Source organism: Palaemon carinicauda, chromosome 6 (assembly GCF_036898095.1).
Source record: "Palaemon carinicauda isolate YSFRI2023 chromosome 6, ASM3689809v2, whole genome shotgun sequence".
Lineage (NCBI taxonomy): Eukaryota > Metazoa > Arthropoda > Malacostraca > Decapoda > Palaemonidae > Palaemon > Palaemon carinicauda.
Window position 1 is genome coordinate 146,824,813 of NC_090730.1, and position 24,170 is coordinate 146,848,982.

At 34.9% G+C, this 24,170-nt stretch overlaps 1 protein-coding gene across 3 annotated transcripts in view; it reads right to left on the bottom strand.

Moving 5' to 3' along the window:
• The window catches only part of LOC137642701 (uncharacterized), a 259,550-nt gene extending 240,101 nt beyond the window's left edge, over positions 1–19,449 (bottom strand). Inside the window, exon 1 of one of the 3 annotated variants that reach the window (XM_068375492.1) lies at positions 18,485–19,446. In XM_068375492.1, the coding sequence (XP_068231593.1) occupies positions 18,485–19,217 (733 nt within the window). In that variant the 5' untranslated portion in view covers positions 19,218–19,446. Of the gene's footprint in view, positions 1–18,484 lie in introns of all 3 variants that reach the window. The other 2 variants (XM_068375493.1, XM_068375494.1) reach the window with 2 other exon arrangements.
• Between the last annotated feature and the right edge of the window lie 4,721 nt (positions 19,450–24,170).

Sequence of the window (24,170 nt, forward strand, 5' to 3'; positions counted from 1 at the left end):
GACCTAATGTCAGTAAAATTAAGGATGACCAAATGCCAGTAAAATTAGGGATGACCAAATGCCAGTAAAATCAAGGATGATCAAATTTCAATGAAATTAAGAATGACCAAATGCCAGTAAAATAAAGGATTATCAAATGCCAGTAAATTTAAGGATGACCAAATGCCAGTAAAATTAACGATGACCATATGCCAGTAAAAGCAGGGATTATCAAATGCCAGTAAAATTGAGGATGACTAAATGCCAGTAAACTTAAAGATGATCAAATGCCAGTAAAATTAATGATGGCCAAATGCTAGTAAATTCTAGAATGATCAAATGCCAGTAAAATTAGGGATGACCAAATGCCAGTAAAATTAAGGATGACCATATGCCAGTAAAAGCAGGGATTATCAAATGCCAGTAAAATCAAGGATGATCAAAGGCCAGTAAAATTGAGGATGACTAAATGCCAGTAAACTTAAAGATGACCAAATGCCAGTAAAATTAATGATGGCCAAATACTAGTAAATTCTAGAATGATCAAATGCCAGTAAAATTAGGGATGACCAAATGCCAGTAAAATTAGGGATGACCAAATGCCAGTAAAATTAAGGATGACCATATGCCAGTAAAAGCTGGGATTATCAAATGCCAGTAAAATCAAGGATGATCAAATGCCAGTAAAATCAAGGATGATCAAATGCCAGTAAAATCAAGGATGACCAAATACCAGTAAAATTAGGGATGACCAAATGCCAGTAAAATTAAGGATGACCATATGCCAGTAAAAGCAGGGATTATCAAATGCCAGTAAAATCAAGGATGATCAAATGCCAGTAAAATCAAGGATGATCAAATGCCAGTAAAATCAAGGATGACCAAATACCAGTAAAATTAGGGATGACCAAATGCCAGTAAAATCAAGGATGATCAAATTCCAGTAAAATTAAGGATGATCAAATTCCAGTAAAATTAAGGATGACCAAATGCCAGTAAACTTAAAGGTGACCAAATACCAGTAAACTTAAAGGTGACCAAATGCCAGTAAAAGCAGGGATTATCAAATGCCAGTAAAATCAAGGATGATCAAATGCCAGTAAAATTAGGGATGACCAAATGCCAGTAAAATCAAGGATGATCAAATGCCAGTAAAATTAAGGATGACCAAATGCCAGTAAACTTAAAGGTTACCAAATGCCAGTAAAAGTAAGGATGACCAAATGCCAGTAAAATCAAGGATGATCAAAGGCCAGTAAAATTAAGGATGACCAAATGCCAGTAAACTTAAAGGTGACCAAATGCCAGTAAAAGTAAGGATGATCAAATGCCAGTAAACTTAATGATGACCAAATGCCAGTAAAATCAAGGATGATCAAATACCAGTAAAATTAGGGATGACCAAATGCCAGTAAAATCAAGGATGATCAAATGCCAGTAAAATTAAGGATGATCAAATGCCAGTAAAATTAAGGATGACCAAATGCCAGTAAAGTAGGAGTAGACATTACCAGAAATGTTTACCAGGCATACGTATCAACGATGCTAGAGATAAATCTGCTTCCATAGATAAGGAAAAAGTAATGTGTTAAAAGTTTTTAGCAGTGATAAAGGTTAAAGGAAAAAAATAAGATGACAGCTGGAATGATTAGAGAGGATATCCTTCTTGTGATAAGCTTTAAGATTTAATTAAGTACCAATATTCAGAATAGAACAAAAAGAATATCAAAATACCAGGAAAAGATTATTGACAAACTCCTTGAGAAACTAACTGGGTATGCCAACAGGCAAGTCGACGTTTCTTACTTTAGACATTTTAGGAATTAAGATTTAATGGGTATTATCATTATTATAATTATTATTATTATCATTATTATTATTATTATTATTATAATAAGTTAAGCTACAACCCTAGTTGGAAGAGCAAGATGCTATAAGCCCAGGAGCTCCAACAACGCAAAATAGCTCAGTGCTCAAAGGAAACAAGGAAATGAACACACTACATGAGAGTAACTGTATTTATAATGAACTGAAATGTTTATGGACATGTTAATAATAATAATAATAATAATAATAATAATAATTACAAATATGTTTGTGTGCCTATGTATAAAAATACATAGTATGGTTATTCTAAAGAGACTGGAGAAAGATTGAGGAAAAGCTGGGATATGAACAAGGAGGATTTAGAAAAGGTAGAAGTTGTACAGAACAAATTTTTATTTTAAGACATGTGGTACAGCAATGTATAGAATATAGAAATCCACTTATGATGGTATTTGTGGACTATGAAAAAGCCTTTGATAGTGTACATAGGCCAATTTTGTGGAGAATCCTGCATTATTACGGAATTCTTCTTAAATATGTGAATATAATTAAGTCTGTTCATGAGCATAGCAAGTGCAAAGTTAATGTTAATAGCGTTCTCTCAAATTAATTTCCAGTGAACAGCGGAGTACTCCAAGAGAGTGTGTTGTCACCAATGTTGTTTATCCTCCTCATGGATTTTGTAATGAGTAGAACAGTCGGAGATGGTGGAGAAGGATTGACTGGATTGGTAATAGGAAATTTGCAGAACCAGATTATGCTGATGATGATGTCCTTATTAGCAGAACACCACAGGATTTGCAATGCTTGCTTACCAGAATGCATGATATATCATACGAGGTTGCGCTCAAGATAAATAGAAGAAAGACAGAGATGATGAGAACGGAGTATGCAATGGAAGATGAAATATCATTGGAAAGAGAAAGGATTAATGAGGTAGAATAATTTAAGTATATAAGAACTACGATCTCCAATACAGGGTCTTTAGAATTAGGGTTTAGTGAAAGATTGAAAAAAGTAAATCAGACAATGGCTAGATTAAGTAAAATTTGGAAATCAAATCGCCTGAAATTAATAATAAAAATCAGATTTCATCAGACTATATCAGTTTAGTGAGATAGGTGTTAATATATGGACATGAGTATTGGTATGAGAATGAAGCAATCTCCAATAGATTTAGTAGATTTTTTACCAAAGCCCTCAGAAGGATATTGGGAGTTGAATGGTGCAGGACAGGCTTAGAAATGAAACCAGAAGATAGATTACCCGAGTGTCATATGTGGATGAGATCATGATGAAGGGTAGATGGAGATAGTTTGGGCATGCTCTTCGCACTCTCCAAGACATTAGTTCATCAAACGTTTAGCTGGGCTCCACAAGGCACTAGGAGATTTGGAAGACCCACGCCTACAAGGCTGAAGACTATGAAGCGTGAAGTAGATGATGAATGGAGAAGTATTGAATTAAAAGCTCAAGATAGAGAAGACTGGCGAAATCTAACCGAGGCTCTTTGCGTCTATAGGTGTAGGAGGTGATGATGTGTATATGTATATATATGAATATATAAACATATATATACAGTTATATATATACTGTATATATATATACACATATACATATACATTTTAACTGTCATATACAAAGTAAATATTTTCCCAGTAAGTTTTAAAACTAAAAATACTACCATAGTTTATTTATTGTCCTAGCAACAATATTTCTAAGTTTCATAGATGATTCGTGCAAGTAGCGTGCATCCTTTTCAGTACAAATCATCATCATTGCCTCTATATTCTCCGTAATATGTGATATTTGTACTGTAGAATATTTATGATATAGAAATGAGCGATCTCACTCAACTCCTTTTACTGACTGGATTACTGTGTTACTACATTAATAAGGATCTAAAATACAGATATTTATAACTACTTTTTTGATGATTAAAATAAAATTAGAAATTATTTTCATTATTATCATTATTATTATACTCAAGGATATTATTTCATTAACACAGACAACACACAATTGAGCTCTATACCACCAATTGGAAGATTTTCATCTAAATATTCCTTCATTGTTGCACTCCTATAGCTCTGTTGATGAATAAGTGTCTTAAAAGTTTATCAGTTTTATAGCGTTCGTTTTTAATTTCTAAGACCGATATCAACTATGGATGCGTCAATGAAATAGTGTAATTTCGACTGTTCAAAAGAAGAAATGGAAGATATTTCCAACAGAAAATTACAGAGAACTTTATATAAACGTTTGTTTAATATATGGATACCATGGCAGCCTGCTTTATTTCACGCCGTATTGAATACCAATTATATCAGATGCTTCAAAGGGTGAAGTTATATGTAATATCATTTCTTAGATTCAGTGAAAATCCCAGGGCTTTGTTTTAGACACATTGGAATGCATTAACTTAAGAAACATTACTCTATTAAAGTAAGTAGTGACTATTAACAATTGCAGGATTCCATACCAATTGGGTATGATTACCAAGAAAAAAATGAAGAAGAGAATACATTAGTACTGATAGGTGCTCTTTCCATACATTATTAGCATTTCACTGAATTTCCTTTTCCAGTCGCTTATACTTTATGTAAAATAGTTCTTTCTCTCTCTCTCTCTCTCTCTCTCTCTCTCTCTCTCTCTCTCTCAATACATTATCAGCATTTCACTGAATTTCCTTTCCCATCGCTTATACTTTATGTAAAATAGTTCTCTCTCTCTCTCTCTCTCTCTCTCTCTCTCTCTCTCTCATGCTCTTGAAATATGCCAATCTGATAGTATCTCAAATGAAACATGCAACCAAAAATAAAGTCAAATGTCTGAAGGCAAAGACTGGGGCGCCAAAGACCTTAATAAAAGGCTTAGGCAAAAGATGAGAGCGCGCTTTCCAAGTCGTGCTCCAACGGGCGGGATTAAAGTGGTGTAGGATCTATTCATCTATCATTCATCTCTGTCTGTTTATCTATCACTTATTCGGTCTACCTGCTCATCTATCAATCCTTGGATCTGGGGCTTTCTCCGGGCTTCGTCTACTGGCTTTCAAAATGTGATAAGTCCTATTAGAGCATGTTCTACATCAGTAGGTCTTTTCTGAAGAGTCAGTCAATGACTGTGTTTATTTGGGCACAGATGTTCCGGAAGATATTCGAGATTTTTTTTTTGGAGAGAGAGAGAGAGAGAGAGAGAGAGAGAGAGAGAGAGAGAGAGACCTTTCTTAATAAACATTATGGTATTGAATCATTCGAAGATTTAAGAGAGAGAGAGAGAGAGAGAGAGAGAGAGAGAGAGAGACCTTTCTTAATAAACATTATGGTATTGAATCATTCGAAGATTTAATACAAGCTAGAATATAGAATCCATAAGCTATTTGTACCGTAAGTAATTGCTATATTTAAAAGTGCAGACAATGTTATATGATGTACAGCATTAATTTGTAAGGGGACTGGAAAATGAGTCTCCAATTCAGTTCGCCTGCAATCCACATGAATGCATCACCTAGACAAGAAACACCTTTAGGCACTCAGCACACACCAGACCTGCCCAGAAAGTGCTATCTATGTGAACACCCTCTATCCAATGGAAAATAACTTTTATTATTATTATTATTATTATTATTATTATTATTATTATTATTATTATTATTATTAGCTAACCTACTACCCCAGTTGGAACAGCAGGATGCTATAAGCCCAAGGGCTCCAACAGGGAAAAATAGCCCATTGAGGAAAGGGAAAAGAAAATAAACTACAAGAGAAGAATGAAAAATGAAATAAAAATATTTCAAAAACAGTAAAACAGACGTTTCATACATAAACTATAAAAAAGGGACTGTGTACCTCAGGCAAGAGAACTCTACCCCAAGACAGAGGAAGACCATGGTACAGAGGCCATGGCACTCCCAAAGACTACAGAACAATGGTTTGATTTTGGAGTGTCTTTTTCCAAGAAGAGCCACTTGCCATAGCTAAAGAGTCTCTTTATAAACTTTGAATTGCACCCTCTATTCAATGGGAAATAGCTTTAACATGAAACAATCTTATCCCCAAAAGCTGGTAAAGATGCTGGTCAGACAAAAAGGGGTGAGGACAAACAGCAGGAAGAAGAGAAAACAAGAATCAGAAGTGACACAGTACAGCCCCCAGTGCGTGACTTTCTCCGAGCAATGAATTATATCACTCGTGACGTTGACTCATGGCACGCAACTGGGCACTTGAGATAGCGGCTGCTATAAAATACATCTGGATAATTACAGGGGTAAAAGCCAAGGAATTACTTCACTTCTAGAAAGAAACAACTGGCAGTCCGAGGTAGTCTGGAATTTCAACCACTCCACGCCAACCTCTTATACGAATAGAATGATAGAAATTATGTTAAGAGTAAATATACTGGCAATAACATACCCAGCCATATAGTCTCTCTCTCTCTCTCTCTCTCTCTCTCTCTCTCTCTCTCTCACATACATACATACACACACACACACACACACACACATATATATATATATATATATATATAATCTTTAATCTAGAAAAAAGGAAAAAGGCAGCTGTGAGCAGATCCGGAATTAACTTACACGTAAAGCCAGTCATCATATAAATTACCATTACTTGTAATACAACTCAAGACACTAAGCCCCAGTAACTTTTGGCCAACGAGGAATAAGAATCAAGGAAACAGGAAAAGGAAAAAGAGGAAAAATAGAAAACCGTCCATAGCTTGGGAGAGCGTAAAAAAAAAAGGTTCTCGGCCACAAGGCAGGTTCAGGCATAGAAGTCACTAATCTTCTGTAGCACATTGTTGCCAAAACACTGTGAATCCAATCAAGCGTCTGGCAAACGTATGATTCCCAGACAAGCATGTTTGCAAGCAACATTATGTTTACGTATCGTCTGTGACCAATGAGATATATATATATATATATATATATATATATGGTAGAAGAGACTCCAACTTTAGTAAGCAGCTCTACTGAGAGAAAGACACTAAAATCAAACCATTGTTCTCTAGTAATGGGTAGTGCCATAGTCTTTGTACCATGGTCTTCCAATGTTTCGGGTTAGAGTTCTCTTGCTTTAGGGTACACTAGGGCACAATATTCTATCTTATTTCTCTTCGTATTTTTTTTTTTTGTAGTTTATATAGGATATATTTGTTTTAATTTTGTTACTGTTCATAAAATATTTCATTTTTCCTTGTTTCCTTTCCTTACTGGGCTATTTTCCCTGTTGGGGTCCCGGGGCTGATAGCATCCTGCTTTTCCAATTAGGGTTGTAGCTTAGCAAGTAATAATAATAATAATAATAATAATAATAATATATATATACATATATACACACATTATTTATATATATATATATATATATATATAATGTGTGTATATATGTATATGTATATATATATATATATATATGTATATGTATATATATATATATATATATATATATATATATAAATATATATATACATATACATATATACACACATTATTTATATATATATATATATATATATATAAATAATGTGTGTATATATGTATATGTATATATATATTTATATATATATATATATATATATGTATATGTATATATATATATATAAATAATGTGTGTATATATGTATATGTATATATATATATTTATATATATATATATATATATATATATAAATATATATATACATATACATATATACACACATTATTTATATATATATATATATATATACATATACATATATATATATATATATATATATAAGTAGACCCCTTGCTCAGGGTCACTTACACACACCTACGCACCACTAAGCACATGCAATCAGACAGAATAATCATTAATTGAAAAAACGAAATGAAAGAGCGGATACAATATAAAGTTCAAGGTTGAAAAACGTGTCTTTTTCCGGTTCATTTTTTCATTAGCCAGTGTATAACTTTCGACCTTGAAATTTAATTCATTAATAACATCGCAATGCGACTTGATTGCACGGGTACACGTCCCTACATACGGGGATAATGGGCGTTAGTGTGTGCCTTTTCAGCAGCATTGTGGGTAGCTTGGGCGTAGCTTTACCGGAAGAGGCCCGCCCGTGTCATGACGGTCGGGAACATATAAAAAGATGGAGGAGGAGGAGGAGGAGGAGGAGGATTTTTGGTCTAGTGGTCCTCGGACACAAGACCCATTTTGTGTCTGGATGAAGCCACCACGATGGTTGCTCATCCTCTCCCGGACCGAAATCAATATAACAAAGGCCATCCAAAAAGGGTCAACGCTCATTTTGTCTCCTAAATATCTTTCCCTAATGGCCATCAGAGAAGGTTTACATCGGTAATTAAGAAATAGTGAGGAGGGACTTTCGGCAGAAGGATAGGAGAGAGGAAACCGACTGAAAAATATTACGAAAATTAAGAGAATTATGAGAGGCAAAGGAGAGTAAGAGGAAGAGAAGTAGACTGATGATTGAGAGGTAAATATTAGGAAGATAAATAGGAAAATGTAACGGAGAGGGAGAAGTAAAAGAGCAGAATAAAACTGTTTATGGACAATAACCTTACCTATAACCGGCCAATTATACCATTAGCAACACAGAAATACATAGTATATAGTCGATCACACATATCTCTATGTATTTTTGTTTTATACACATATGTTTACACAATACTTTAAAAAATGCATCTAAGCTATAATATGGATTAATCATTAATAAATATATTCATATATTTGAATGCAGTTTTGTATCCAAAACTCAGAATTAAATTTCTTTTATTTTTCTATTTCGTAAGATTACTTTGACCTTTCTTAAGCGTATCTTCTACTTAAGTTAGCGATCTTTTTTCAACTACATTAAATAATTTTTTTCCATATAATTGTAGTTTCGTTTGCTTCCATCCAGCAACTGCTCTCTCTCTCTCTCTCTCTCTCTCTCTCTCTCTCTCTCTCTGTATCGATTGCTTATCCAAAATTCTGACCCACGGAAATACAAACGAAAAGACCGTAATTATAGTTCTCCGGAGGTCTAGAAGTTTACTATGACAAAATATGATGAGATATTTTGCTACGTAAACTACAGGAGATATATTATTTTCTCATGACGTTCAGTAACTTTCTATTTTACGGTCAATTACAATATATGCCCATCTTATCTAAAATAAAAACTGTCTGTAAATCAACGTGGTGGAAAGAATCTTTGTTTATTCATTTAACAAGTCTAATTACAAGCGATTTATAATCTAAAGTGTGGCGCTTCGATCAGTAGTAAAAAGCCATTCACTTTTAATCAGTGTGTCTTCCTCAATATTGCCCAAATTATTTAAAAAGCCTTTTTTTAATATTTTGCTTGCCCTCCCAAGTACCTTCGGTAAATACTTCTCGTTGTAAAAGGGGTTAATTTCGTGAGGCAAACTTGCTTTAATTTTCCATAACAATCTAAAATATTGTTTCCGGACTCCACTTTATGTCTGCATCTATAACAAAACGTGTCCATTTCCATCAAAATAAAAAGTACATACATGAACACACAAGCAACGGAATTTAGTATGATACAGACATACAAACAAACGTTTTATGTAAATGTATGTATATATATATATATATATATATATATTTATATATATATATATGTATATATATATTTATATATATATATATATATATATTTATATATATATATATGTATATATATATTATATATATATATATATATATATATACATTATATATGAATAACTGTCAGACCAAAACTATACAAGAAAACACAACTGTATTACTTTGCCTGCTCTGAACACCACACACTACGTAAAAATTAAGCCTTGCAACGTTTAAGCCTACGAGAGAGAGAGAGAGAGAGAGAGAGAGAGAGAGAGAGAGAGAACCTGATCTGGTATATTCGGAGAGTCACACACTGCCTATTGTTACCTGAAACTTACCAGGATGAAAGCGTCAATTGGAGGCCCCCTATCCGACTAGTGCACCACACAACAAAACCTTCCGCAGAAACGGCGATAATGTCAGAGAGAGAGAGAGAGAGAGAGAGAGAGAGAGAGAGAGAGAAGGATTATTTACAAGTGGATGTTACAATGACTAAAAGTGAATATTACATTAAATGAGAAATGGAGAAATAGAAAGTGCAAAGTATGTTTGATTTAAAAATCCGCATAGAGAATGTTAACCAAAATAAGAAATTATAATACAAACAATAATCAAATAAAACCCCTGGATAATTAATCGTATTTTCTATATATGCTAAAAGCCATTAAAGTACTATTTGACCAAAAAATATTTGAACGAGCTGAAAAACTCAATCATTTTGTAAAACAAGTATAAACATGAGATTTAAAGTGAGAATAAGATACGAATTCCATGAAAGGATTCATAAAATCAAATCGAAATATTCTAACTGAAAGGAAGCTGCAACATGGTTCCATTATTATAAGCTTATTTTGAAGACTATAAAGTTTGTCATTACAAAACCAATAATATGAAGCGTAATTTGCGATCACCCAATATTCGCATTATTGATTTTTTTTCTACGAAAGTTATTTATTAGTTTTACGTCACATTTTTAATCATCATTACTTTGTTAATCTTTATCATTATCATCATTATTATTATATCGTATAAACTTATAGAACTGATACAAGTCCTAATAATTACTGAAGGTAGCAATAACCGAAAGGATCTTCAATCGTAGTCAACGTATCGTGACGAGAACTCAATAAGAACAATAAAAATATTTATATATAACGATAAGATAAAATTGTTGAAGCCGTCTGAAGAATATTATAGAACTTACTAAATCTGCATAAGTGACAGAAATCCTTTTCTCTGGACCAAGGAGGTTATACGAGATAACTTAGTTCCGCCTTTCTATCTGGTCGATAGTCTTCAGCTTAAAAAAAATCCGATACTGTTTTAAAATAAAGTCCAATATATTGCCCGCAAAAATATCTTCTTGCACGGAATGTTCTAAAATACATATGAAGTGGCCTAGGTTGTACCTGTTATCGGATATGAGTATATCCTAATGGATAAGTCAAGTAATAGATGATCTACATAATTCAGAGTAAGGTTAATCAATCTGATATATTCAGTATTAAGGTCACTTAATATTTATCAATATTACAGTATAGATTAACAATGTAATTGACACATGAATTACTTCAATGCATTTTGTACTGGGGAATAAACGTAATCACATATAAGCAACTATAAAAATACTAATAAATGTAATCACATATAAGCAACTATAAAAATACTAAGTACGGATGATATAAATACCAAGTTGATACATCTTTATTAAAAGTTACGAGGAGGAGTCCATTTATGTATATATACATATATATATATATATATATATATAATATATATATATATATATATATATAGAGAGAGAGAGAGAGAGAGAGAGAGAGAGAGAGAGAGAGATAGCGTACATATTAAGTTTTCTTTTAGTAATCAGAGAATCCTTTGAAAAAATAGAGAAGCAACCAATGTTTAAAAAATATCTCACTGCAACAACAATTCGACCAAAAATACTGTACAAATATCAACATCGCCACGCGACGTATATTTCACAAAATTTAATTCGTTTCAAGGTTAGGACAGTATTAGGTACACCGATGACACAAGCGGTTGTAAGATATAATGATAACAGGGGAGCAAAACCACATCAATATTTATGTAAAATGCTTCAAAATTGAAATACAGAGAGTGCTTTCGAGTACCTGCTCATTTCTCCTTTTCAGACTCATGTTACTATGCATGAATTATAATATTGGTAGCAATAGCGCATAATGTGCCGTCAGCAATGGTTGTTTTGTGTAGGAGACTGTACCGAAAATATTTTCTTAAATTTACAAATGACATGATTCTCTCAAAATTTTGGATGTTTGACCATATATTGTAGAGGAACTCGCTAAATGTCTGACAGACACATCTAATTATTACTTTTTACGTAGCCATACTTTCAGACACAGACAGACACGCTGCCAGTAGGGCAAAATAAAAAAGAAAGAAAAACATAACATTCTTCATAGAGGTAATAAAAAAGTAAATATAATTGCTTCTCTTAGATATATTTCAAATAAAGGAAAAAATATCTAAAGGGCTTAATATAGCTAAAATGTCCGAATGGCAGATAATAGGGAAACAGTACAATGGGAAAACAGTATCCACAGCGTAAAGTCTTACCGAAAAGGAAAAAAAAAGCCTTCGAATATCGTTATTACATTTAGAATTTCAATGATATAGAAAGGCTTCAAGATTGGAAACCGGAGGTATATGAGAGAGAGAGAGAGAGAGAGAGAGAGAGAGAGAGAGAGAGAGAGTTGTAAGTAGTAAATTCAACTTAATAATGACATGATATACTTGCAGTCTAACCGTGCAACTTGGTGCTTTCATCCATCTCCAGCGCCCGTTCCCCTTTTAACACTGGAGAAAACATCACCAACAGGGAACGAGAAAAAAAATGGGTCTCTGCTCCTAAAAGTTAATAGATCCATCTCTTAAATTGGAAATTATTAAAGTGACTTTATTAAAATGTAACTCGAGGAAAACTGGATTGGTTATATCTATTACATTATACCCAACGTAAATGACGGTAAGAAGTATTCTACGACATACAATGAGGAATAAACGGAAGCATCAATGCTATGGAATTTTTCAAATAAATTCTGTTTGATTAAAAACAAGAATTGAATTCACTCCAATAAACGAGAATAAATTATAACTCGTCAAAAGTTGACAAAAAATAATTAAACGCCATTATCTCAGTGATTTACAGATGTCCACTGCTACGCATACGCTAATGTTATGCATTGATTGTAAAGAGCGTGTATCTACCTTATAAATGTCGGCTAATCCCATGCAGTTGTGCATTCAATAAAACAATATTCAAGGTGATATTGTATAAATGGTAGAGTAAAAATTCATTTATCACCAATATAGATTCAGCGGGAAGTAGGCGATGATAAATGAAGTATTGAATTAAAAGCTCAAGATATAGACGACTGGCGAAATCTAACCGAGGCAATTAGCGTCAATAGGCGTAGGAGGAGATGATGATGGATTTAAAAGTGCTTTCTGTTTATGCATTATACTAATTATCGATTGTAATGAGAAATCAGTTAGTCCGTCAAAATGAGTTATGCTGCCAAAAATAATTGCGCGGTGACCGTATTAACTAATTCACTGTACCGTTGATTTGGGATCTAATGTCTAAAATTTCTCAAGCTGTTATTTATTGAGCACGAATTTTAACGAACAGCAAAAAGGACAAAGGTAGGTTTCCTTATGGGATTTTTAGGGATACACACTCTTGAGGTTCCTCTTCCTATTACCCGCCATTATGACCTACTTCCTCTTCGTGAAAGGAACATAAAAAGAAAAAAAAAATCATGGATAACATAAACAGTTAGGGTGAAAGCAACCAAATGGATGTCTGGGATCCCTTCGTCTGAACGCAGACGATTACAGCTTTTTTTTTCTTTCTTTCTTTTTTTTCTTTTAATTCTGAACATCTATACAAAGGACCGGAAAATTAATCATGTAATACAATCCTGAAGATTGAGTAATTTCTAATTGCATCAATTATAGCCAATCTCCACTTTTCACCCTTCTCTGATGCTTCTGATATTAATCTTCAAATCTTTATATGAAAATCTTGAATCGAAACACCTATTTATTAATATTTACTTTTAACATTTTTTTATTTAAGCAACTACACCCATGATTACCTTGATGAAACATATGAATCAGGGTTTAATCAAGGAAATTTAAATCTAATTATTACTATTAAATATATCATTTAGTCAACGCTGTAAGCTATTTACTTCATTCCCAGTTCTATAATCCTATAATCGACTATTCACGTCCTCCACTGCTGTTCTGAAACCTTTTGTGGATTCAGAGCTTAGAGGTAATAAATAAGTGTAAAAGAACAGCATGCACACGATGCTACTCATATCGGCTTCAAAAGGGATCTGGAAGGCATCAGGAAGTGTGGTCACTGGGATATGAGCCTCAACTATAGCAAAACAGACTTTATTCATAAGTCTATCTTGCATCGTTCTCCTGCTTAGAGATTCATTTCGCATAAGCAACGTTATTGTACATGATTTCGGATAGTTAAGTCTACAATACTACTTTAAAGAACTCTACATCATTACTTCATATTTATGACTGGTCGGTTTTTTCGTTTCATGTCTATCAAAAATTTTTCGTTTTTAAATTTCGATTATTGCTCTTCAATTCTGTGAAAATTTCCATCGCATCTTACTGAAGACCTAGGCTTGTTTGGAGAAAATTATTTTTTCCATAATAATATTAGACATATGGACAAACTCCCTAAAGACATATTGACAGCATTCGTCAGTAATCTATGTATTAGTTTCACTGTTCTGAAAAGCTCTTCTATCTCGTGTTGAGTTAGGTGATGTACTGTAGGTAAGGCTTTGGAAATTTCAGTGCTCTCACAGTGGTTCCACTGTCTTTTTAATTTTGAAGTTCTAACTTTAAATTCTGTCTGGAGAGAAATAAGAATAAGGCATGAAAAGTCGAGATGTTTAGTCTTGGTGAGCACAGTCTTTATGTGCAGGCAACGATGAAACGCTCCCTTCCAAATTCTTCTTCGGTTGAAGTCCGAAAAAGAATAAATATGGCATGAAAGAAGGAAATCTATATTCACACTATGCGTAGTGAGGCTATAATAGAAATGATACTAACATTAATAATGTACGCCAACAACTTTTCTTCATTCAGTGGTGGTTGAATGACGGATGTGGTGACGACTTCTCCCTTAATATTGCTTTAGTCTCGACATTTTTTAAACAATTGATTATAGCTGATAGAATGAAAAACTATAAGCGCAACTTTACTAAATCTAAATACAGGTTGGTTAGAATTCCAAGAGAACCCTAATAGCCTATAATCGGCGAAAGTTTCCCTTCATACATGTCATCAAACTAATAAAAAAAGTTTGCCGAAATATACATGAAACCCTGTAGTCATTACTGTAAATTAATTCCCTTAATAATGTGCTTTCAACGTTCAAACAATCTAAGTCATTTCCCCATATTCAATGCAAATTTCACCTTAAACTCTTGAAAAGAATATTACGAATAAACTCTCATCTTTGTTATTACCCAGCGATAGTTATTCCTTGTCCTTTAAAATAAATCTTTCTTTTTGGATTAAAAACCAAAGGTGCAAACAGTTTCTGTCACCACTATCATTATTAGCCAAGCTACAACCCTAGTTGGAAAAGTAGGATGCTACAGGCCCAAGGATTCCAACAAATAAAGAAAGTCCAGTGCGGAAAGGAAACATAGAAATAACGAATAAACTAATATAAGAAATAATAAAATATATGAAATATTTCAAGATCATTAATAACGTTTGGATAAATCAGTGGACTGAATTGGATTTATGAATTTACAGAACTGGGGTCTGGGAGGCCATTCACCGCCATTGCGCAACTGGGGTATTAAGAATTGAGCGAAAATAGGCTGGGAAGCAAAATGGAACAAATGTAACGGGAAGAGAGGTATGGTATAAGGCTAAAATTGTAAGAGCTAAGGGTTGAAAGAACGTCGTAAAAATCTTCAGTTAATGCCTACAGTACACCGCTTAAGGAATGGGCATTTAGACAGGCCTTCCTTATTTGAGACCTATCAAAATTCCTCGAATATATAGTGAAATTCCGATTCAGGTAGATATATATATAATATATATATATATATATATATATATATATATATATATATATATATATATATATATATATTATTAATATATATATATATATATATATATATATATATATATATTAATATATATATATATATATATATGCACACACAAAATACTGAATGATACATGAACACAACTTTCTTTTAGGGAAAAAAAAATATATATAAAACACGCGGCAACATACATTAAAAATCGCGCACCAGAATTAATTAATACTAAACTCGAGAATGCATATAATCATAAATTCAAGTCAGCTAAAATGACTAATATTTGGTACAAAACATCATGAACCGATCATTCGACATGGAAATGAGAAATACACATAAAATTTGGTGAACCGTGGTGTTCCTAAAAACAGTGGCGCCAGATTATTCGAGATGTCTTTTTCAAAGGTTCTTTTTTGCCCGATTCGAAGTTTCCGGCTGTTATCTGCAAGAATGATTGCAACATTCAAAATTCTTCCCGTCAACCATAACGGCTAGGAAAAAAAAAGAGCAATTAGAAAAGATCAAATTAAATATTCCGACATAATATTACAAATCCATTTAGCCTAATTACATTAAAACAGAACACCAAAAATAAAATCTGATATATTTAATACAAGCAAACATGCAAAACAATAAAAATTCATGTATGAAAAACTTAAATACTGAAGACTCCTTTGATTATTGATTACAAAAAATATTCAAGACATCGAAACGATATCCATTACTTATAAAAAAGTTAATAATCAAGCATCGGGAATCCCCATGGTTGTTCTGCCTCTTTATAGTGGAAGACAATCTGTTAAAAATAAATAATCGATTAGCGATTAGCAGATGTGATCGGAAAACCTCTCCCGAAATCCCGTCGACAGAAAGAATATTAATTTTTCGTCTGCCGAGTTCCGACTTCTACAGTATGCTAAGTTCGCCGTCGTAGCACGAGTCCAGACCCCAGAGACCGAGGGAAAAAAAGGCTTTAAAACAATCGAGACTTGTGTGAAACCGCTTGTCATACACAGCATCGCCTCCTTTGCAATAAGACGTCGCTCCTGGTACGCCATACAAGCATATATGCTTGCATACAGACACACGGCGGATTACATGGTCAAGCGGATCGTTGGAGTTGGAGTGGAGTAGGTTACTAGGTAGGCGGAGGTGTGGTGAAAGGGGGGGAGGGGGGAGGGAGAGTCGGCTGCTGTGGTTAATAATGAACACCTGGCCACTAGGTTACTACACCGACTCCTTATCGGAGGAGTAGGAGACGCAGAGGTTGTAGGAGAAGCAAGGAAAACAGAAAGAAGCAACTGAGGAAGTGAAGGAAGAAGCAGGCCCATCAGCCACGGCTATCGTCGTCATTGTCGGAGGCTCCTCGTGTAATCACCGCAAACGGGTTTCTATTAGAGGTAGCATTAAGAAGCGACGGCAGATGCAAAGTTAAATGGCGATTAACGAAAGGAGCTCCCACAGTGCAACCCCTCTCCAGTAGCGCACCCTCGACAGAGGCCCAGAAATTCGTCTGGATTGTGCCGTTGCCGATGAGACTGCATTCGAAAGCACTCTCTCTCTCTCTCTCTCTCTCTCTCTCTCTCTCTCTCTTTCTCTCCTACAGGAACGCCGTCGTCGCAAGCACATAAGTCATGCAAACACATGCAAGAACATACGCCGGTGTAAAGACAAATAAAGACACAGGAACATGGATAAGAGAGAGAGAGAGAGAGAGAGAGAGAGAGAGAGAGAGAGAGAGAGAGAGATCGTGTAGGTTGAGGAGGGCGACAGAGCGTCTCTCCTGGTGGCACTCATCACGCCCACTACTACGACCTCGCCACTTCCCTCGTCGCCTTCGTCGTCAGTCAACTTTTACAGTAATAAAACAAAGATGACAAATTAGTTTATTGGAATAACGCTAAAAGTTCAACCCTCGACTGATGTCGTGGAAGAAATGCTACTCTTTGAAAACTTGGGTTTTAACGTCATATTCACTCTGCGGGACGCGTTTATAAAGTCTTGAGAGAGAGAGAGAGAGAGAGAGAGAGAGAGAGAGAGAGAGAGAGTATGATCGCAGATTTAAAAGAACAGTTCAGTTGAATCGAACTTTTTTCCTGAATAATAATTGTGATTTTACAAATGACGGACCATCGCATAGTATTCTAAATTTTAAAAAATAATAACTTAAAATATTCGATTTTTTTCGCACAAAATATACGCTTAATTTAGTTCGTTATTATCCGTCTGTCAGATACAAAACACGATGTTACCTCATTTGCCATTCCCTAATTTCTCCCATACAAATCAACTAATTTTATTTTATGAATTAATTTTCTTAATCACTAACCTCAGCATCCTTAATGTTTTACTTCCATACGCTGGTTGGGGTTTTAATGAAATTGTAAATATCTAAATGGTGTTTTTAAGGGGTGGATTGTTATAAGCATTACGCATTTCCCTGATCAAAATCTAATGTTCTGTTTGTACTATAAGGCCGGTTTACTTGGCTCCAGAATCATGACCTCTAAATGTTTGCGTGGCGATTTTAAATAAAACTCACGAACATTTTACAAAGTATGTAGTCTATTTCGTTGACCCATGCTTCTGTTGCTGTTTAAAAATCGCGTTTCTTTATATTCTAAGCCCACGTACAAGATATGATTATATTTGACATTTAAATGATAAAGACATTGCAGTGCTGATCAGTATTTGGCCACGGTGGATTTTAAACAATACCCTCATCAAATGAGAATCATTACATTCCAAACAATACTTAATCTATTAGTTGGTTTTCTACCTACTGTATAATAATACAAGAATCTGGTGTACACCAGCCGTAATACCGTTGACCTACTGACAGCATTCACAAACAACCACCTACATAAATACAGCAAAAGATCCAGTCTGTCGCGACACTTCCGGGCATTACCGAAAGAAAAGCAGCAAGCGACTTACCGTTTTTTTTGGACACCATATTCCGCACGACGCGTCGCACCTTCTTGTTGGCGGGTTCTGGCAGTGCCACAGGTAAAGGGCCCGTCGGAGGAGCCGATGAAGGGCCTCTTCTTCCTCCTGACTGTGCACTTGGTCGTGGAGCACCGCTCAGGAAGAAAAGATACTTCCTTCCAGTTTTCAAGTCAGCTGTGACAAGGCAACTTGTCTCTGCTGCTCCCTCGACGTCCTCGTCAACAAGACCACTATTATCATTTTCACTGTCAGACTCAAGGGACGGGTGCCGGAAGGGGAGGGTGAGAGAGGAGCGCTTCTTCACACGGAAAGGTCCACGGTAGCGCCGTAACACTCTACTGACGGAGACGGTGACGGAGTATGGCTGTCCTGGACGCTTCACCGCCCCGGCACCTCCTCCTCCCCCACTCCCACCACCACCACCACCACCCACTCTGTCACCATGACCCACCACTGAGATTACTTGCACCACAGCCTCTACCACCTGAGGCGCCACAAAGGCCCTGGATTCGATGTCCAGGGCATCTGTCCTGATGGGGCACTCGCCACGGGCACTACTTGTCATCAACACAACAATCACCCACCAAACACTAAAGATGTAAGTATATGGAAAGCGGGAGCTTCTAGGAAAAGCCCACCTACAACGGAAGCTGCCCTTGGCACCACCCTCTGGGGGTCGCGGCAGGGCGGCCGCCCCCAAGAGACAGCAGGGTGCCTTCATGGCAGCAGTGGCGAGCAGCAGTGAGGAGAAGCGGAGACACCACCTGACATGCAGCCACTCATGCTGCTCACAACAGACTACTGAGAATGAGAGAGAGACACTGGGACTGACTGAGGAGGGCTAAGGTTGCGCTCAGCTAAGCCCTTCTTCTGCTTCTTCTTCTTCTTCTCCTCGCTGCCACAAACACACCACGCTCGGTTGCCGCCGCTGCTCTGGGGACCTCCCCTTTCCTTCTCCCCTCCCCTCTTCCATCACGGAGATCCAAGTCCTTCCCCTACCAATCCCAATCCCTCTCCACAGCCACCACCCAATCACTACTACGGCTAGGAGCCGTCCACGAAAGGACCACCCACCCCCTCCCCCCGAAGACAGACCTGCCATATGCCCCCATTGGTCCTCGTCTTTACTAGTCAACCATCAGAATTTCTGCCAGGTTGACACCTATGCTAACTCTAACCCCAATTACGTAGGTCGCCGTTACCTTCGAAATTATGGCCCCAGAAAAAGAAAAAAACCAAGACCGTTCACTAGCAGGATGGACTCGTGTGTGTGTGTCTGTGTGTATGTGTTTGTGACATTTTTTCCGGCATACAGATTATACGCCCTATTTCTAGTAAAATAAATTTGCTTTTTCATGCATAGCCACGAGAAAACTTTGCAATCCTAGAATATTTCTTAACGCAGTCTCACATAAGTATAATAAATAAATTTAAATGACACTTTCAAGATGTAATATTTTCTAACTCGGCCTTAATACTTATTTCCTGTAAAAAAAAAAAAAAAAAAATGAAGGATCTAGTTAGGAAATAAAAATATGTAAAAAAAAAATTAGACGTTGGGTAAAAGTCGTCCTATACAAGGATTGGAATGAGTACTATATTGGAGAGAGTCGGCATTCACAGGAAAAAAAAAAGGGAAAACTGATCATATTCGCATTAGGGAACTCGTATATCGAGTAATTTAACATGCACGGGGGAACGACCATGCTAAAAACTTTAGAAACGCCTTTAATGATATAAAGTTGAAACAGAAATCCGCGTAGGGTAATTAAAGCAGTTCTCATTTCCCTTGGTGATTTGTAAATAATACTGACTTCACTCAAGATTATGCATTGATTAATGAAGAATCTTGTAGAAGGGTGAAGATTAAGAATTTTAATAGCATGTGTGCCAGATTTTATTTCTTCCTTGCCAGAACAACTTCATGTCATCCGTTGATTACTGAACAAGCTAACAGTGAGGGAAACAGTCATAACATCGTGTCTGCTAATGCCAGGTGTTTTAGTCCAACCAGACTATTTAGCCGCATTTGAGTTTGAATGGAAAAAATTTCTAAAACGCCACCATCTTAAAAAGACACATGCCTTCTCCATCATGAGGCTCAATACTACGTAGTATTCTAGAAATATTATTCCAGCTATAACCAAGTTGTGGAAGAATGATCTCCCTAATAGGTAGTTGAATCGGTAGAACTTCAAAATTTCAAACTTGCAGAAAATGTTTTCATGTTTAACAGATTGACATAAGTCTCTTTATATATTTTATATATGAAAGATTTATTTTAATGGTGTTACTGGTCTTAGAATATTTTATCTTAATAGTTCATTACTTCTCATATAGTTTATTTATTTCCTTTCCTCACTGAGCTATTTTTTCCTGTTAAAGCGCTTGGGCTTATAGCATCCTGCTTTTCAAACTAGGATTGTAGCTTAGCTAATAATAATAATAATAATAATAATAATAATAATAATAATAATAATAATAATAATAATAATAATAATAATAATAACCGTTATGTCCATACTGATGTTGATTACTGCAAATGAACTTAGGTACTTTTAAAGTTTATTTTACTTCTCGAGAGGGCATATATTTGTAAGGGGTGAGGAAACAACGTGATCAAAGAGTAACAAAATTCTCACAGAGGTCAAAGGTCAATTCATTGTAGTAAAGAATAAGTTGAATCAACAGTATTGTGCGAATGCCGACAGAGATTTCAAGATCGACAGTAATAAAATTAGTCTGGGTCACACTCAGTCAAGATTTTTCACTCTGAAGAACGGAGAGCTAAGTGGTCGATGAAGTGGCTTAATACAATAAGTACACGGATAGTAATTCGATAAAAATCTATTACAATTCCATTGTTATCGGTAAGGATTATGCTCTTAATATTTTTTTTTTTCGAAAATTAATAAAAATATACACGATTAAGCATTTTCCATTTCTGAAGCTACAGCTACAAATTTTCTTCACACATGGTAATAGTGGTGATGGCTGACGAGAGAAACTAGAACATTAGTATTTCTTCTTTATTACAATATTAATATTGGTGTTTTGATATCACCTCCCAAAGTGCGCAGTAAAAAGCTGCTTGTGGAACCAATATTATTAATCTTTTCTTGGTGTAATATATTAACGCGTGCAAATCCCATGAAGTGTTGGAGGTCACACGTAAAATTCCAGGTCACCACAGCCTGACGGAAATAGTTAAAATGTTTGGTAACAAAGATGTGTAGAAATGAACTTTAACTATTTGATATTTATAAATATACTTGGCACGAACTTCAAGTGAATTTGATTAAGCATATTCTTGAACACAGAAGTATAGTAAATTTTCCTGAAGCTGATGTTTTAATTTGAGGCATATCTGTAATTAAGAAAATCCGTGCTGACATAGTTATAATATTGGTTGAGGTTAATTTCATCAGATTGACTTTTGCAAAAAATTGTTTACCAACTTTGTTTGTGTGACCGATAGTTCTATATTAGCAAGATCTCCCGACATAAATCATTTGTGTTTTTAATCTTTTTATTGATATCTCATTTTCTCCAACCAAACTGGAATAGTAACATTAAATTGTTCCTCAATTTCTATCTTTCCGTTGTTTTATTTTGTCCTAAGATGAACGACAGCTCAGGATTTTGCAAAAGGTGATCAAAAGATCAAAATATATTGTTTTTGTTTTAAATGAAGGGCAGTTTAGTTGATGGCGATTCTTTCATTACCGAGCCTTTGTATAACCTTCTTTTGATTTCACTAAAAAATTCTGGGTGTTTTTGCCACCCCTTTTCTTCTCTCAATTATGCTCAAGTGGAATGTATGTCATGCTCAACTGGATTTCCATAAACACTTTTTTAATCCAATTTTCCGACATTTCTAAAGCTAAAAAACTTATCAGATGATGGAAGAAATGAAGCTAAAACAGAGGTAAAGTAAATAGTTACAAAGTGGATGCAGCAATACCCACAGCGCACCACGTGTGGAGTACTGATGGCACTTTGAGATCCTCTATATGAAGAGTCCAATTGAATGTTCTTGCGAAGATACTTCTGGCTTACATATTGATGAATAGAGCTAAATGTCCTATTTACACTAGGTCTATCTAAGTCATATTTGGATCTCGAGGTCGACAGGTGCTCTCGCAGCAGACCGCTATGGCAATACATTGACAAGGGTGATCAGTAGACTCTCGATCCACACACACACACACACACACACACTCACACACACACACACACACACATATATATATATATATATATATGTGTGTGTGTGTGTGTGTGTCTACTGTATTATATGCTGTATACCTTTCTAAGCTTTTTATCTACTTCTCTGTCTAAGCAGTACATTACACTCTCTATATCTATACATATAGTCAAACTATAATGTACAATTTATAATTACTGTTATGTTTTAACATTTTGTTACGAGTAAATTACGAACAAATAGGAAAATACATAAAAAAAATCTTGACCATATATAACAGCGTATCTTAGAAAAAGTAACTCTCTCTCTCTCTCTCTCTCTCTCTCTCTCTCTCTCTCTCCCTTTATATACACACACACAAATATATATATATATATATATATATCAATACACACTATATGTATGTATGTAAGTGTTCAAGTGTTTATGTATATGTATATATATATACACATATATATATACATATATATATATATATATATATACATATATATACATATATATATATATACATATATATATATATATATATATATTCACATATATATGAATATATGTAATTCTATCTTTTCCAAGTAAAAAAATTTCTAGCAGCTCAAGATTATGTTAAGAAGTGGAGCAAGAGGCCTAGAATAATAGGCATGTAAGCTCTCTTGGATAGGAGGTTGAACTCCTATTACTGTGGGCCGTCAACGCTAGGTTTAGAAACAAGGAAGATTTTAAGAGGAAAAATTAAGTTACATGAATTCATTAGATGTCAAATCCAAAATCTATTCCAAGTAAAATCAAGGAGATTAGCTATTGCGAAAGTCTGTCAAAGAACAAGTGTCTTTAAGAGATGGTAATGTTGGACAGGGGAGAGGAGATTAAGAAAGAATCATAAGGACTAAAGAGATAGGAAATTTTCCAGCAAGACCTAAGCAGACCTCACCTTCAGCGTATATCTCCAATTTTACTTACCTAGTCCCCCCCAAAAATTCAAAAATGTTCGTGATTGCGAGTTAAAATTTTCCATTGCATTTTTAACAGATATTGTGTGGGTCTCAATAAATTTTTCATGGTATAGATGAAAAGAAAAATAGCAGCAACTCGTGCCAAATAACCCTTATAAGTAAAAGAAAAATATATTGAAAAGTAGAAGATTGTTTAGCAATACTCACAACCTGGTAATAGGTAAGTTGATATTATTGTAAACACATATATCACCTATAAAATTAAAAATGGAATAAATTGTGTAATACGGGTTAATAGAGACCGTGGAAAACATCCCTACCCAACTGGCATTCAAAGTAAATAAGAATGTTGTAAGCAGAAGATTTTCAAAAGAAGCAGAAAGAATGGATGTTAGGCTTCAAGTATTTGTGAATCTAACAGAAAACGAAGCAGTTGAGCTCGGCTAAGTTGTCTTGTGTTGAACCAATACTGCATCAAGATAAGTTCATCATCTTCATATGGACATAATCAAAG